General features: G+C 39.7%; 1 protein-coding gene across 2 annotated transcripts in view; it reads left to right on the forward strand.

Annotated features, from left to right (window-relative positions):
- evi5l (ecotropic viral integration site 5 like) overlaps window positions 1-13,031 on the forward strand; it is a 37,725-nt gene that overhangs the window by 18,989 nt on the left and 5,705 nt on the right. Inside the window, exons 9-19 of one of the 2 annotated variants that reach the window (XM_023412811.2) lie at window positions 694-791; window positions 1,124-1,184; window positions 1,429-1,482; window positions 2,083-2,115; window positions 3,085-3,225; window positions 7,059-7,175; window positions 8,146-8,286; window positions 8,400-8,576; window positions 9,048-9,194; window positions 9,623-9,718; window positions 10,073-10,168. In XM_023412811.2, the coding sequence (XP_023268579.1) occupies window positions 694-791; window positions 1,124-1,184; window positions 1,429-1,482; window positions 2,083-2,115; window positions 3,085-3,225; window positions 7,059-7,175; window positions 8,146-8,286; window positions 8,400-8,576; window positions 9,048-9,194; window positions 9,623-9,718; window positions 10,073-10,168 (1,161 nt within the window). The remainder of the gene's footprint in view (window positions 1-693; window positions 792-1,123; window positions 1,185-1,428; window positions 1,483-2,082; window positions 2,116-3,084; window positions 3,226-7,058; window positions 7,176-8,145; window positions 8,287-8,399; window positions 8,577-9,047; window positions 9,195-9,622; window positions 9,719-10,072; window positions 10,169-13,031) is intronic. The other variant, XM_023412812.2, reaches the window with a different exon arrangement.

Consider the following 13,031-nt stretch of genomic DNA (forward strand, 5'->3'; position numbering starts at 1 on the left):
TGAACATTATGATCTTCATTAAGGAGGATTTATTACAGGCACGTTGTATTAAACTGCATTAGTTTTATCTAGGTGTAGCTAATCAATTTTATTCCAACAGTCCAGAATCTGAAGAAATAGAAATTTGAGCCCTTTTATTGATCGATTATCAGATTTAGCTGATAATTAATTTTCTGTGCATCATTGCATCGATTAATTGACTAATGATTCAGCTCTAGTATATAATAAAAAAGATACTGATAAATTGTTTAATATATATATATATTTATTTATCTGTTGCCAGTCCAGTACAAACTGTTGTCAAAGGTGTCTCACTGCATTTTCCGTTACTAGACTTTGGACTTCTCAATTTTCTGGCATTAAAGTCTCAACTCAGTTTATGATTCAGTACTTTATACCTCAAAATAAATATATCAGCAGGCTGAAGTGGTAACGAGTGATATCATGAAGTGTATCAAAGGTTTGAGTTTTTAATTATACAGCATTGTCTGTTAATCACAGAAAACCAGAACAATCATTGTTTTCCAAAAATGCAGCAGCTGCCGACTTCGCCACGAAGGCAGCGTGGATCCTTTGCCGCTCCTGTTCACTCTTTCACAAAGTATCTGCCAGCTTCTTCATAAAATATGAATGAAATTCTTTGTCAGTCTTGAGCTCTCTAATCTTGTGTCTGTCTCCCTCTGGGTCTGGCAGCATTTCCAGAAGGTGATCCCCCACCAGTTTGACAGCTGCCCAGACAAGCTGATCCTCAGGGCCTACCAGGTCAAATACAACCCCAAGAGGATGAAGAAGTAAGAGCACGTATTACTCAACTAACAACTAGTGCAACTCAGGTTGGCCGGGCCTTATGTGGCCCAGGAGGATTTGTATTTCTGTCTTACTAATGCTGAGGTTTTTACAACGATGCACGCTCATATCCGGTGTTTGATGTGTGCTTGTTTTGTTTTTTTATAAGTATTGTGATGAGTGGATGGCACACCAGGAAGAGGTGTTTTCCAGTTCTATCCTCTTCTGATTTTAGTTTTTTAAGCATTGATGCACAACAGTAAAGGAGGAAGCGGTCTTTTTGTTTCATTGAATTGAGGTAATGCGTCACAATCTGCTTTTGTTTGTTTTTCCTCAGACTTGAGAAAGAATACACCACGATCAAGAACAAAGAAATGGAGGAGCAAATTGAGATCAAGGTGTGTGTGTGTGTGTGTGTTGGTGTGCACGCGTGTGTGTGTGCGTGTGTCTGCGTGTGTCTGCGTGTGTGTGTGCGAGTGTGTGCGTGTGTGTGCGCATGTGTGCGGCGTGTGTGTGAGCGCTTAGCAGCTTGTGTTTAATGCGTTTGTGCATGATGTCGATATTACATTAAAAAGTACAAAAATGAATAGGCCATACACAATGACTCCTCAGCACCTCTCCCCTCTGACTGTCTCTGCTCAGAGATTACGCACAGAAAACAGGCTGCTGAAGCAGAGGATTGAGACACTGGAGAAGGTAAGAGATGAGATTTGATTCCAGCTTATCGAGATGCTAATATGAATCCGTTTTATGCAGCATCATTGAGATGAAAAAGCAGAGGACTCGTCCCATTTTAATCAGATACTGTAACTTGATAATGCTGCAGGTTTTAATTTGTGAACTCACTTTGTGGTGTTTGTTCTCGTATCCTGAAGAGTTTGGTCTTGTATGTGGGTGTGTGTGCGTGGGTGTGTGTGCGTGGGTGTGTGGATTAAAGTATAGAATAGTGTGGATGCTTGTGATTGGTCCTATTTGCACGCAAGGTTTTTTTTTTTTTTTTTTAACCCTCTGAACCAGTACTCTGCTATTGAGAGAGACTCCCTTTTTTAATCTTCTTCTCCTCTGTGCAAATACTTTTTTCTGAGTGATCTCACTGCTGCCTCTTTTCTCTTCACAATCACCTCCACACTCCTACATTTGTTTCGAATGATTGGTTCCTCAATCTTTGTCCCATTTCTTTCTTTTCCTTAAATGTCCTCTTTGGTTTTGTGGTTTATCCTCCCGGGTGTCCCGCTGTCTTTCACTCTCTTCATCTCTTTTTTCATCCTCTTGTTCCTCTCCTTTGTTGCGCTGTAGGAGAGTGCTGCTCTGGCAGACAGACTGATACAGGTAGAGTACTGTAAACCACTTTCCCACTGACCTCACTGTCCTCTGCCCTACTCACACCCCTTCCTCCTCCTTCTTCTGCTTATCTCCCTCCTCTTACCAATAGCCAGCCAAAAGTGCATGAGAGAATGTTGTTAATTTTGTTTATCTGTTCAGTCAACAAGGACATCCTGTGATCCCTGAATGCATGTACTGTTATTTATCCATGATGGGAATTTTAATGAGGTTGTACAGTCCCTGCATGTGGCATGTAAAGGTTTATTATTACTGCTATTACTATTATACATTTTCATTATAAATACTGTAGGTCACCAAAATGTCAATAAAATATCCTGCATATTAGACATTTGGAGAAATATGTTTATTTGCTTTTGCGCAGAGTTAGATAAGAAGAAGTACATGTCTGTTTGTTAAATATAAAGCTACCACCAGGAGACAGTTAGCTTAGCTTAGCATAAAGACTGGAAACATGTGGAAACGGCAAAGAAATCCACCTACTAGCGTCTGTAAAGCTCAATAATTAACATGTTATATCTTGTTGTTTAATCTGTACAAAAACTTAAGTGTTTAAGTGTAAAACCTATATTGGTTTTACAGGGGCAGCTATGACTATTTATTTGCTGACCACAGCCCTTTTACCACTAATTTTTGAAGGATTAAACAAAATATAAGATAGAACCTGCTAATTAATGAGCCTTAAAGGTGCTTGTAGATGGATTTTGTTACTTTCAGACAGATATCAGGTATAAGGCTTCTCAGCTAACTCTCGGCCAGAAACTGAATAAACTTATTTTTTAAATATTAAACTTTTCCTTAAAAAAATCTACCATGTACCATGTAATAAAGTTCCCCTTAAGCATAATGATGTTACGTTCCCTCAGAATCATCCTTCACCCTACATTGGTATAAAGTCTGCATTTTAAAGTTTAAACTCCACAGCTGATCTAGACCCTTGTCCTGCTGCTGTTCCAGGGTCAGGTGACGAGGGCACAGGAAGCAGAGGAGAACTACGTGATCAAGCGGGAGCTGGCGGTGGTGAGGCAGCAGTGCAACACAGCCAGCGAGAGCCTCGAGAAAGCGCAGGACACCATCAGAGAGCTGCAGCAACAGAGGGTAAACACAGGGTACACAATCTGTACCCAAACACTGTGGTAGCACTATGAACGATGTTGAATAGGGGATTCATGCAATAAAATTATCTGTCAAGGCCGAAGCGGTTTATCTGCGTATGGGACAATGTCATCTTGAGTGTGTGTCAATGTCCAGATTTCAGAATCTGGGCTGCTTTTCTATGCAAAATCATGCTTCCTGATTCAGTTGATACCAGTTTGTCAAAAAGACAAAACTAAAAATGAAAAGTGAAAGTATTTGTTAAAGTAGAAAAATACATGTCAAAAATATATGTAAAAACACATTTTTTCAATCTTACTTTCTCTTACTTAAAGCGCCTGTTGGACTTTTTCGGATGGAATCAGTTGGAAACAGCTAGTCTGGCTCTATCTGAAGGTAGAAATAACCACCTACCAGCAGCTTGAAAACTCACTAATTAACACGTTACATTATCTTGTTTGTTTAATCCATATGAATCATAAAAAAAATTGTGTTATATTTCATATGGATTAAACAAACCATCTCTTTGTCTCAGGTCAGATTTAGGGCAGCCAGTGTTTGACTTGAATAAACTACTTGCAACACTGATTGTCTAAAGACTTCAGTGGAAATTTCTAAGTTTAAATGTTTGCAACACAAGCCACCAAAACATCTGTTTTGCAACAGGGGAGTTGTGTTGGCCCTGTCAACAACACCAGAAATTTTATGTATTTTTATTTATTTATTTTGTAATTTACTTTTTATTGGTTTTCTTGACATTTTAAACACACACTTTTACGAGGCAGCCCAACAGGCTTAATTCACTCTAAAACAAAACACACAACAAACCAGAACAGAACCAGGGGAGGTTACATCCTTAAATTAACAAAAGTTATGGCTTTGTACAAAAGAATATCTGCTTCATTGATTGTCCTAGTTTGTTCTGCCCGAGGAAGAAAAATAAAAGCTCTTGGTATGTTGAGGTCCTATACAAAATCAGGCCTTATTGTTAACGACAGCCAAGCAAACCAGTTCCTGTTAAAGGAGTCAGTTTGAGTTCTTAGTGTGAATGTGATTCTTTCCATAGTATAAATATCATGCACCAAGTCAATCCATTCATTTACAGTTGGTGTATCCTTCTTAAGCCATTTTCTAGTCAAGCCTTTTTACCTGCACCCAACAACACTCTCATCAGAGACCTGTCTCTCTTTGTACCTTGAAGACCCTCCAGATCACAAAGATACAATATTTTGAAATCAAAATTAATTTTCAGCCTGAAAACTACCTCTAGGATGCCGTGTATATTTCAGAAATTTTATATATTTTTATATAGTTTGAGCATGTTGGACATTATGGCATATGGACATATGATCTGTTCAGTTAATATTTCCACAGCAAAGCAATGATAAACTTGAATCACATACAGTGCTTTTACTTGTAAGAGTCTGAGTATTTTTTAAAAATGCTCTATAAATTAAATGTGGAAGTAAGGCAAGACAAGGCAAATTTATTTTATGGCTGTCACAAACCGGGCCGTACGGAGGGTTGTCGCAATGGCACATGAGAAATCCACAAAATATAAAGTTTTCACAGGGAAAACAAGTTAGTTGTATGGTGATGGATGCAGTTTGTTGTAGATCATTAAATTTCTGTTTTATGAAAAAATGTGTAAAAATGTCGAAATACATATGGACTGACCTTGAAGGTTAAAAACTTACATTTTTGATTGCTTCTGATATTCAGTGGTTTTCTGGTTTTTTTGTACTCCTTGGCAGCAACAGCTATGACTGAAGGCCTTATGTATTCAGATTGTCCGTATGTCTGTCCTTCCCATTCTCATGAACGTGATATCACAGTAACGCCGTTCTTCAAATTTGGCTGGAATGATGAACTGATTACAATTTGGTGGTCAAAAGGTCACTGTGACCTCACAAAAGACTTTTTTGAATCAACACGCTAGTTATGACACAATTTCACACGGATGTGTTATAGGATAAAATGATGAAGTGATGACACTTTGTATCGAAATGGTTAAAGGTCAACTTCCCTGTGACATCATAATGTTCTGCGAAAACACTTCTGGCCATTATTCAAGACTGTAACTCAGGAAAGGAAGATTGTGAGATATTTCCTGCAGCTCGGCTGGTTGCCGGAGCCATACAACCACAAGGCAGTAATTCTACTTTTTCTTTCACTTTTGATAAGTAAAGTACCTTTTTAATAATAAAATTTGTGTAACATTTTCAATGCAGGACTTTTACATATAATGGAGTATTTCTACTTTGAAGTGTCATTACTTTTACTACAGTAAAGAATCTGAAAACTCTCCATCACTGGGTTTTGAAACATTCCTGTCTGTCCTGGAGACTGAATAATCTTCTCTGCCTCTACATGATATGTGGTGCTACTATATAATAAGACCATATTAATTTCTAATTTGTAAAGAGCACACAGGGGCTTCTGTTTTTATACATACAGGACACTCACAATTTGTAATGAATATGCCAACTAACACTTTGCTGTCCTAGAAAAAAATAAACCCTTTTGGTGAGAACCAGGGGTCTTCATAAAGACATTTACAGTTAAAATTCACCTATGCTTATCACACTCTTCTGTGACAATGACATGTGACAAAATTCATACATTGTATTTCTCTTTTTTAATGTTACGTACATTCAGACAGAATGAAGAACAAGCAAAAGATGTGTTACTTATAAAGAAAAAAAATGCAAGCCTTTTGATTCTTCTGATTTAAGGCATTTTAAGTGATGCCGTTGTGGTACATGATTTTATTCCACCTCAGATTGCCAGCACCCATCACCCACCAGAGTTCACACAACTCCAGACACTCACAGTTCTCTTTGATAACCAAGACTGAGATACCCAAAATGACAAATCGAGACTCTTTTACTCACACCATGTACTTGCCCAATTTCAACCTTTTGTATTTTGCCTCGTAGGAAAGTATTTTTCCACTCAGCCGCCTGAGTTTTTTCTGCTGTTCTCACGCCTTTATCTTTGTAGTTGCACTTTGATGTGGTGACTTGAAAATGTACAGTAGCTTTCTATATTATGACATCAATCTGAGTCAGTGGGGCAAGAGTGTCGTTGGATACCAAATTCATTTTTTTTCATTAGCAATTTTCAAGTTGGGCTACTCTACAGACATGTGCTAACAGCTGGGAACATCAGTCACAGAACAGACAAATCAACTGACGTTTGACGGCTTCAGAGAAAAATAAAACCCTTAAACAGTGTTCGTTCTGTTGCCGTATGCAGACCAGCTGCAGATAATCATGATCGGGGGTTGAAGTGGCATTTTGCAATTGATGATCTTGATTTATTTCTTACAGAAGCTAGGAATAACACAACGACTCTTGGTTGTTTTGTGGAAGCAGCCAAGGAATCAAATGTAGAACTGCTAATTTCCTACTGGCTTCATAATATGTAGCTTGTGTGCAGAAAACGTATTGATTATTATTATTGATGACAATGTTAGCTCTCAGAAAAAGAAAAAAAAAAGACAAACAGCATGCAAGGATTCAGGAGTCCAAGACAGTGTCTGAATATTTAATCTGCTGTTAGATTTCTCAGCAGAAGAAAATGAAAGAGAAAGAGATATAACACCAAAGGCTTGTGGCAGAATTCACACCCAATGAAGTGCTGTGGAACTTCTAGCTGATCTAAACCCCTAGTCATGACAAATCCCATCATCTCGTCTGCATATGACAATAAAACTGACCCAAACAAGGTCTGTTATAGTGACCACTATTCTTCATAGTTAGTACGAGCTGATGTCAAGCCCCACTGACCTGGGAAACAGTATACCTGTGTAACACCAGTGATGTTTGTTTCAGTACACGGAGCAGTTTGTGAGCAATCTGCAGACCCAGCTGGAGCAGTCCAGACTGCGAGAGGCTGAACTGCTCGGAGCGCTGAAGGAGATGCAAGACAAGGTTCTGGACCTGGAGAAGGTGGGTGGACACACAGACGTACATTTTAGTGTGTGAGAGAAAACACTGTGTGAACAAAGAGCAGAGACAGCAGGCATGCACCTGTGAATGTGGTAAAGATTATTTTACTGTAAGCTAAATAGAAAAAGTGTTAATGTCTGAGGTTTCGCTTTTACTTCTTGAGGTGTTAGGACACAACAGCTCTTCCTCATTTTAATAATGATGGTTTCACTTTAATGTAAAACTGAATGTAAGAAAAGGCAAATATGTCTCAATGCCAATGTTTGTTTGTACGATTTTTTTTTTATATTCCTGGAACTTTTCAGTCCCGCTCGCTGCTCCATCAATGGCAATGTCTGTCTGTTGGCGAGCTGTTTAACTGCTTTGCTCCAGACTGAAATATCTCCACCATCTCCATGAATCCTACTGACTCTGGTGATCCCCTAACCTTTCCACTAGCTGCATCAACAGGTTTACATATGTGGCTTTGAGTGAAGTGTTTCCACTACTGTTAAATGAATTGCTATGAAATATTGTATAGACATTCATGTCCCCTTCAGGATGAACTGTAATAACCTTGTTGACCCCTTCACTCTTCCTCTAGTGCCATCATGATGTCAAACTTTTAATTGGTCCAGTACTTAAATCTCCAAATACCTGGGAAATTAAAATTCCTTAGCAGTATTTGGCGCATGCTAACACACAAACTAAGGTGATGGAACATAATATTGTTTGGCAGGTATAATACCTCCTTAAAGGTGCACTGTTAAGTTTTCTCATAAACAAACAAAAGTCACTGTATGTTTACATTCAATATTACTTTCCAAAATGCATTGTGTGAATCCTTGAGGTTAGCAAAAACCTCAAGGATTTCCTTTCTGGTACAACAGTGCATTTATTTTCCCATACAGCAGCCTCACAGAGCCGCTAACATGGCTGTGGACTAGTTAGTCTTGCTAAACTGTGATCATGAAAAATATTTTCCATCCAGAGGAGCAGTTGCCTGCCTGATGAGAACAACATGGCGGCTCTGCAGGAGGAGGTGAAGCAGATGAAGCTGAGGGAGCTGGAGACGCTGCGCTCCTTCAGAGAGATGCAGGACACAGTCACTGAGCTCAACCAGCGCTGGCAGGTAACGCACACAAACCTGTGCTGTTTTCTCTGTAAACTACACATGCGTGCATGTTCATGTGTCCCACCTGTACGGCGGCAGGAGAGTTACACCTGTTCACTCTGTTTCTGCAGCATCATATGTCCCGTGGCAGCAGCACTGGTGGTGGGGGTGGCCACTGGAAGGAGTCCCCGAAGAAGAACGCCATGAACGAGCTGCAGGACAAACTGATGACGGTCAGACTGAGGGAGGCCCAGGCCCAGGCTGAGCTCCGGGAGGTCAAACTAAAAGCCCTGCAGCTGGAGAGCCAGGTCTGTCACACTTCACAACTACACACTGTCAGTCAGTCAGTCATAAAGGGTATGCAAACAGTCAAGTCCTCTTCTTGCATACACAGATATATGGTGTAGAAGTCAGTGCTGTGTCATTTGTTTCAAGCATTTCATTAGAACAGTGTTAATCAAAATGATAAAAGCAGATCATCCCTGTGGTGTCAGGATTATGCAGCAAATAATAATAATAAATTACATTATGTTTTTTTCCCTTGTCTGGTGCTACAGTGATTAGTCAAATAATCAATAAGAAAAATGACAGACATATAACTGACAACTTTGATAGTAAGTTCAACTGACTCGACTGACTAAGTTGCTGACTGGACAAAATGAGTCATTTCAAGATCTCACCTTGGGCTTTATGAAGTTGTCATTGGCATTTCACAGACAAAGTGGTTCATGAATTAATCAGGAAACTCACCCTCTCACCTTTGACCTTCTTCATTCTAGAACCAGATCCACAGCAAGCTGATTGGTCGCCACGAGCAGGAACGTTCCGCCCTGCAGGACCGGCTCCAGATGTTGGCCAATCAGAACAAAGCTCTCCAGGCCCAACTCAATGAGATGAAAAGGAAGCAGGCCGAGTTCGACTGCAAGGTCTGTATGGAGAGGAGAGAGAGGAGGAGAAGGAGTTGGCAACAGGGGGGAGAGTGGAACATGAGAGAAGGGCTGGTTGATTTAAATACTGATTCATTTGAAACGTAGAGACAGTATGAGACACTAACAGCAAGATGGAAAAACACCAATAAATGAGACAAAACTGATAAAAGAAGACAGAAGAGGATAAAAAGAAAATAGATGAGAAATGGGCAGAGTCTGACTATAAATTCTGGGAATCATATCCACAAAAGAAGGACACATGCAATGTAAGATGCCTGGATTAAGAGATGGGGGGGGGCAGAGGAGGACTAAGACAGTTTATTATCAACATACATCACTGAAATCCAGCATGTCATTGTCAACCACAGTGTTCTGCTTGAAATGTCATCATCTTTTTCGCTCTGTCTTCCGACTTCCACGTGTAGAGTAAAGAGGAGGTGATGGCTGTGCGACTGAGGGAAGCAGACAGTATGGCTGCCGTGGCTGAACTCAGGCAGAAGATTGCTGAACTCGAGATACAGGTGTGTGTTTTATGTATTAAGACTATTCATGCATGGATCGCAGTTATATTCCCGCTGTTTGCTTAAAACCAACCTACTTCAGTGTAATATGTCACCATATCATCACACGTAATATCCCACTGAGAAATAATGGTAATGTGTGATCAGGTGCGAGCCTCTAAATCGTGGAAAATAATCAGTTCAGATGTGTGGTGGGTGGATTATTTACGCATACTTGCAGATTCAGATTGACATCAGAGCCGATCAGCGCATCGCCATGTAGACGTTTGGATCTGTATATACAGGGACTGTATAGGACTGTAACAGTAAAGAGACTCCGACCTTGAACTTGTGTTTGTCAAATGTGTTTTTCAGAAGGAGGAAGGGCTGATCCAGGGCCAGCTGAACCACTCAGACTCCAGACAGTACATCACCCAGCTCCGGGACCAGATCGCTGAGCTCAAGAATGAGGTTGGACACACACACACAAAACTACACTGTTTACAAGATTTCTTCATAAATGTGGACCAATAAACCATTTAACACCCTTTTAGATACGATTGAGACTGTGGTAACAACACTAAGTAGTTTCACAGCGTCCCTTTGGGAATTTCCTTTAATGAATACCCGCAGTGTGTTTTCCATGAGCCTTTTGCTGCTCTTCCTGGAACTGAATATTGATCAACTAATTAGTCGATATTTTGAAAAACACTTGAAGATAGATAATCAATAGTTGCAGGCTGAATTGCCATTTTGTTTCACCTAATTCATTCAGCCTGACGTGTTGATGTTAGCCCATTTGTTGTTGGCGTGGTCTTTTGTTTTGCCCTAACCAATCTGCGGCAAGTGATTTCAATTAAGATTTTTCATATTACAATACAAACAAACAAAGAAGAGTGGCTGCCATACATGAAAAAATCTATTAAGTTTGCCCATCATAACATATTGAAATTTCTCTAAGTGCAATATAGCATTGAGCTCAGATAAGCAGGTCTTGAACTGTGACACAGTATCTCTCTTCCAGAGCCTTAAAATTACTTTCTTTGTTGTCACCATTCCTTACATAAGAGTGCTTTGCACAGAGACACTGATTTAGTAAGGTATGAGAATACCCAGATTTTTGGAGGGTGGGTCCAAGGTGGGTCAGAGAGCCCTCTGGAGATGTGCATCAATCACACAGAGGACATGGCAGGAAGAATTCAATGCAAGTTTTTGAATAATGAAGCATATGCGAAATGAGAATCATGCTGCTGGTGTGAACAGCAGGTGGACTGAGGACTATTTCAAACTTGTTCACCAACAGCAACAGGAAAACATCTAAATGACAACACAACTTTTTTGGGGAATTCGGCTGTATTAAAATACAGATGTGGAAACGGTTGCTAGGAAGAGTTAACCAAAAGTTTTTCACTTTAATCAAAGAAATATGTCAGTAGAAGGGGGATATAAGAGTTTATGTCTGTGTACAATAACATTTTCTGTCACTATGAATGTAGTTGTGTAGCAATGTAGGAATATGGCATCTCCTTTCTTAACCCCCTTCACTAAGATGTGATTGGTCAACTGTTTCTCCGGCCAGCTGAAACAGCTGTTACACTAATAGGCACAACCCATTTGGATCCTATCTTCTATTTCTACCAATAAAAAGATAATGTAAAATGTAGTTTAGCCCCTGCAAATATTGTTTGCTTTAATGTCCATGATTTATTAGTGTCACAATAATATAGCTGACGAACCTGTAGTAAATAATTCTGTTCAGGATATGTTGGTGTTGGTAGATGCGTCGAAATGGTGTCAGATATGTCTATACATATACATACATAGATATTCTGCAGCCTTGGTAACCACCACCACAAAAAATCTTCTCATCTACATGCAGCCTCACAACAGGCACCACTTCCATCCGACACACTCACAGTTGTGTCAATGTCTTTCTTGTAATAATAGACCACTGCTCTTCCCCAGCAACTGTATTCTCATCATTTGGTTCTCAGTGAACTTTAATTCTGAAAGATGAGTGAGTTTCAAAAGAATAAGTGCGTAACTGTTTTTTTTCTGTCATAGGTGAACCCACAGCTGCGTGGCTTCTGTACACAGTTGTTCACTCAACTGTGCACAGAACTCGCTGTGGGATTGGAAAAAAAAAAACAGTATACATTGTGTAACTCAAGTTTAGCTGATTTCCAAGTTTGGCAGCTTCTTGTGGTCTGAAAACATTCAATGACCTCTCATGTTTCTGAAGATCTCTCCAACGCGGTTTTGGAGTCACAAAGTTCTCACCCAACATACAACTGAGGGTTTGTTCATTCAGAGAGTGGCAGTGCGTGACTATGAGGGAACTGTTTAAACCTTTAAGTGAGGGGGTGTGATGACACTGCCCTGCTCTTTACCGTTCCTCTCCTCTCTTTTCTTTTCCTCTCCCCACATTTTTTTGCTTTTTATCAAAGCAGTGGGTTTTATAAATGAGACTGAAACTTGCGTGAGCGCGGATGAGGAAGCATTGAACCATTTAGAAAAATCTCAGTATAGTGCTCTAAGCGATCACCTAATGATTATGAGATGTTTTGACAGTCCTGATACATAATGATAGATTCTATAGAAACTAGCTGGGATGATTTTACAGCCTCATTTATACTGCAGGTTATTTATTGTGATTCAGCTTGACATTAATTTAGTAATGTGCATTTAGCATTTTGACAGTTCTCTGATATTTTGATATTGAATATTAGTATAATTGCAAAAAACAAAAAAGAGGAAATGACCCAAAAAAGTTTAGCCTCTGTTCTTTAATTTGCTGTAGCTTGAAGAGCAGTCAGATACAGTCAAAACATTTCCAATGGTTAACCACTGGTTTCCCCCTCCCCCCCACCCTGCAGCTCGTCTGAGTGTACCATAGGGGGAAAACAAAAACCTCTGAGATTTGTCATGAGTCACTGTGGGACATGCAAGACTAACACGTGAAAAGCATGCATGCGTAAGAACAAGAGCAGCCACCGTAACCTGAAAGCTGGACATGAGAAACATGCAAACACACACACACACATCTTTTTTTATTTATCTATCTATCTAGTCCAGTTTTGTTTTTTACTTATTTGCCTATCTGACATCACAGTCAGGTGAGAAACCTCCAGTGCTCTGATTTAGCTTTGTAGGCCCTACCGCTGAAATTGCACAACCTCTAAATGGTAGCTAGGATACAGGTCAGTGGGTTTCACAGTTTTTTCACAGCCTGTCAAAAAGAAAATTCCCAGCACCTGACATCTAATGCTTTTGCAAAAGCTCACAAACAGATTAACACGATTTATTTAGTTTCTCATTATTTTTAACATTGAAA

This window comes from Seriola lalandi, unplaced genomic scaffold, assembly GCF_002814215.2.
Source record: "Seriola lalandi dorsalis isolate HSWRI2012SDOR001 ecotype SW California unplaced genomic scaffold, Sedor1 jcf7180002054487, whole genome shotgun sequence".
Lineage (NCBI taxonomy): Eukaryota > Metazoa > Chordata > Actinopteri > Carangiformes > Carangidae > Seriola > Seriola lalandi.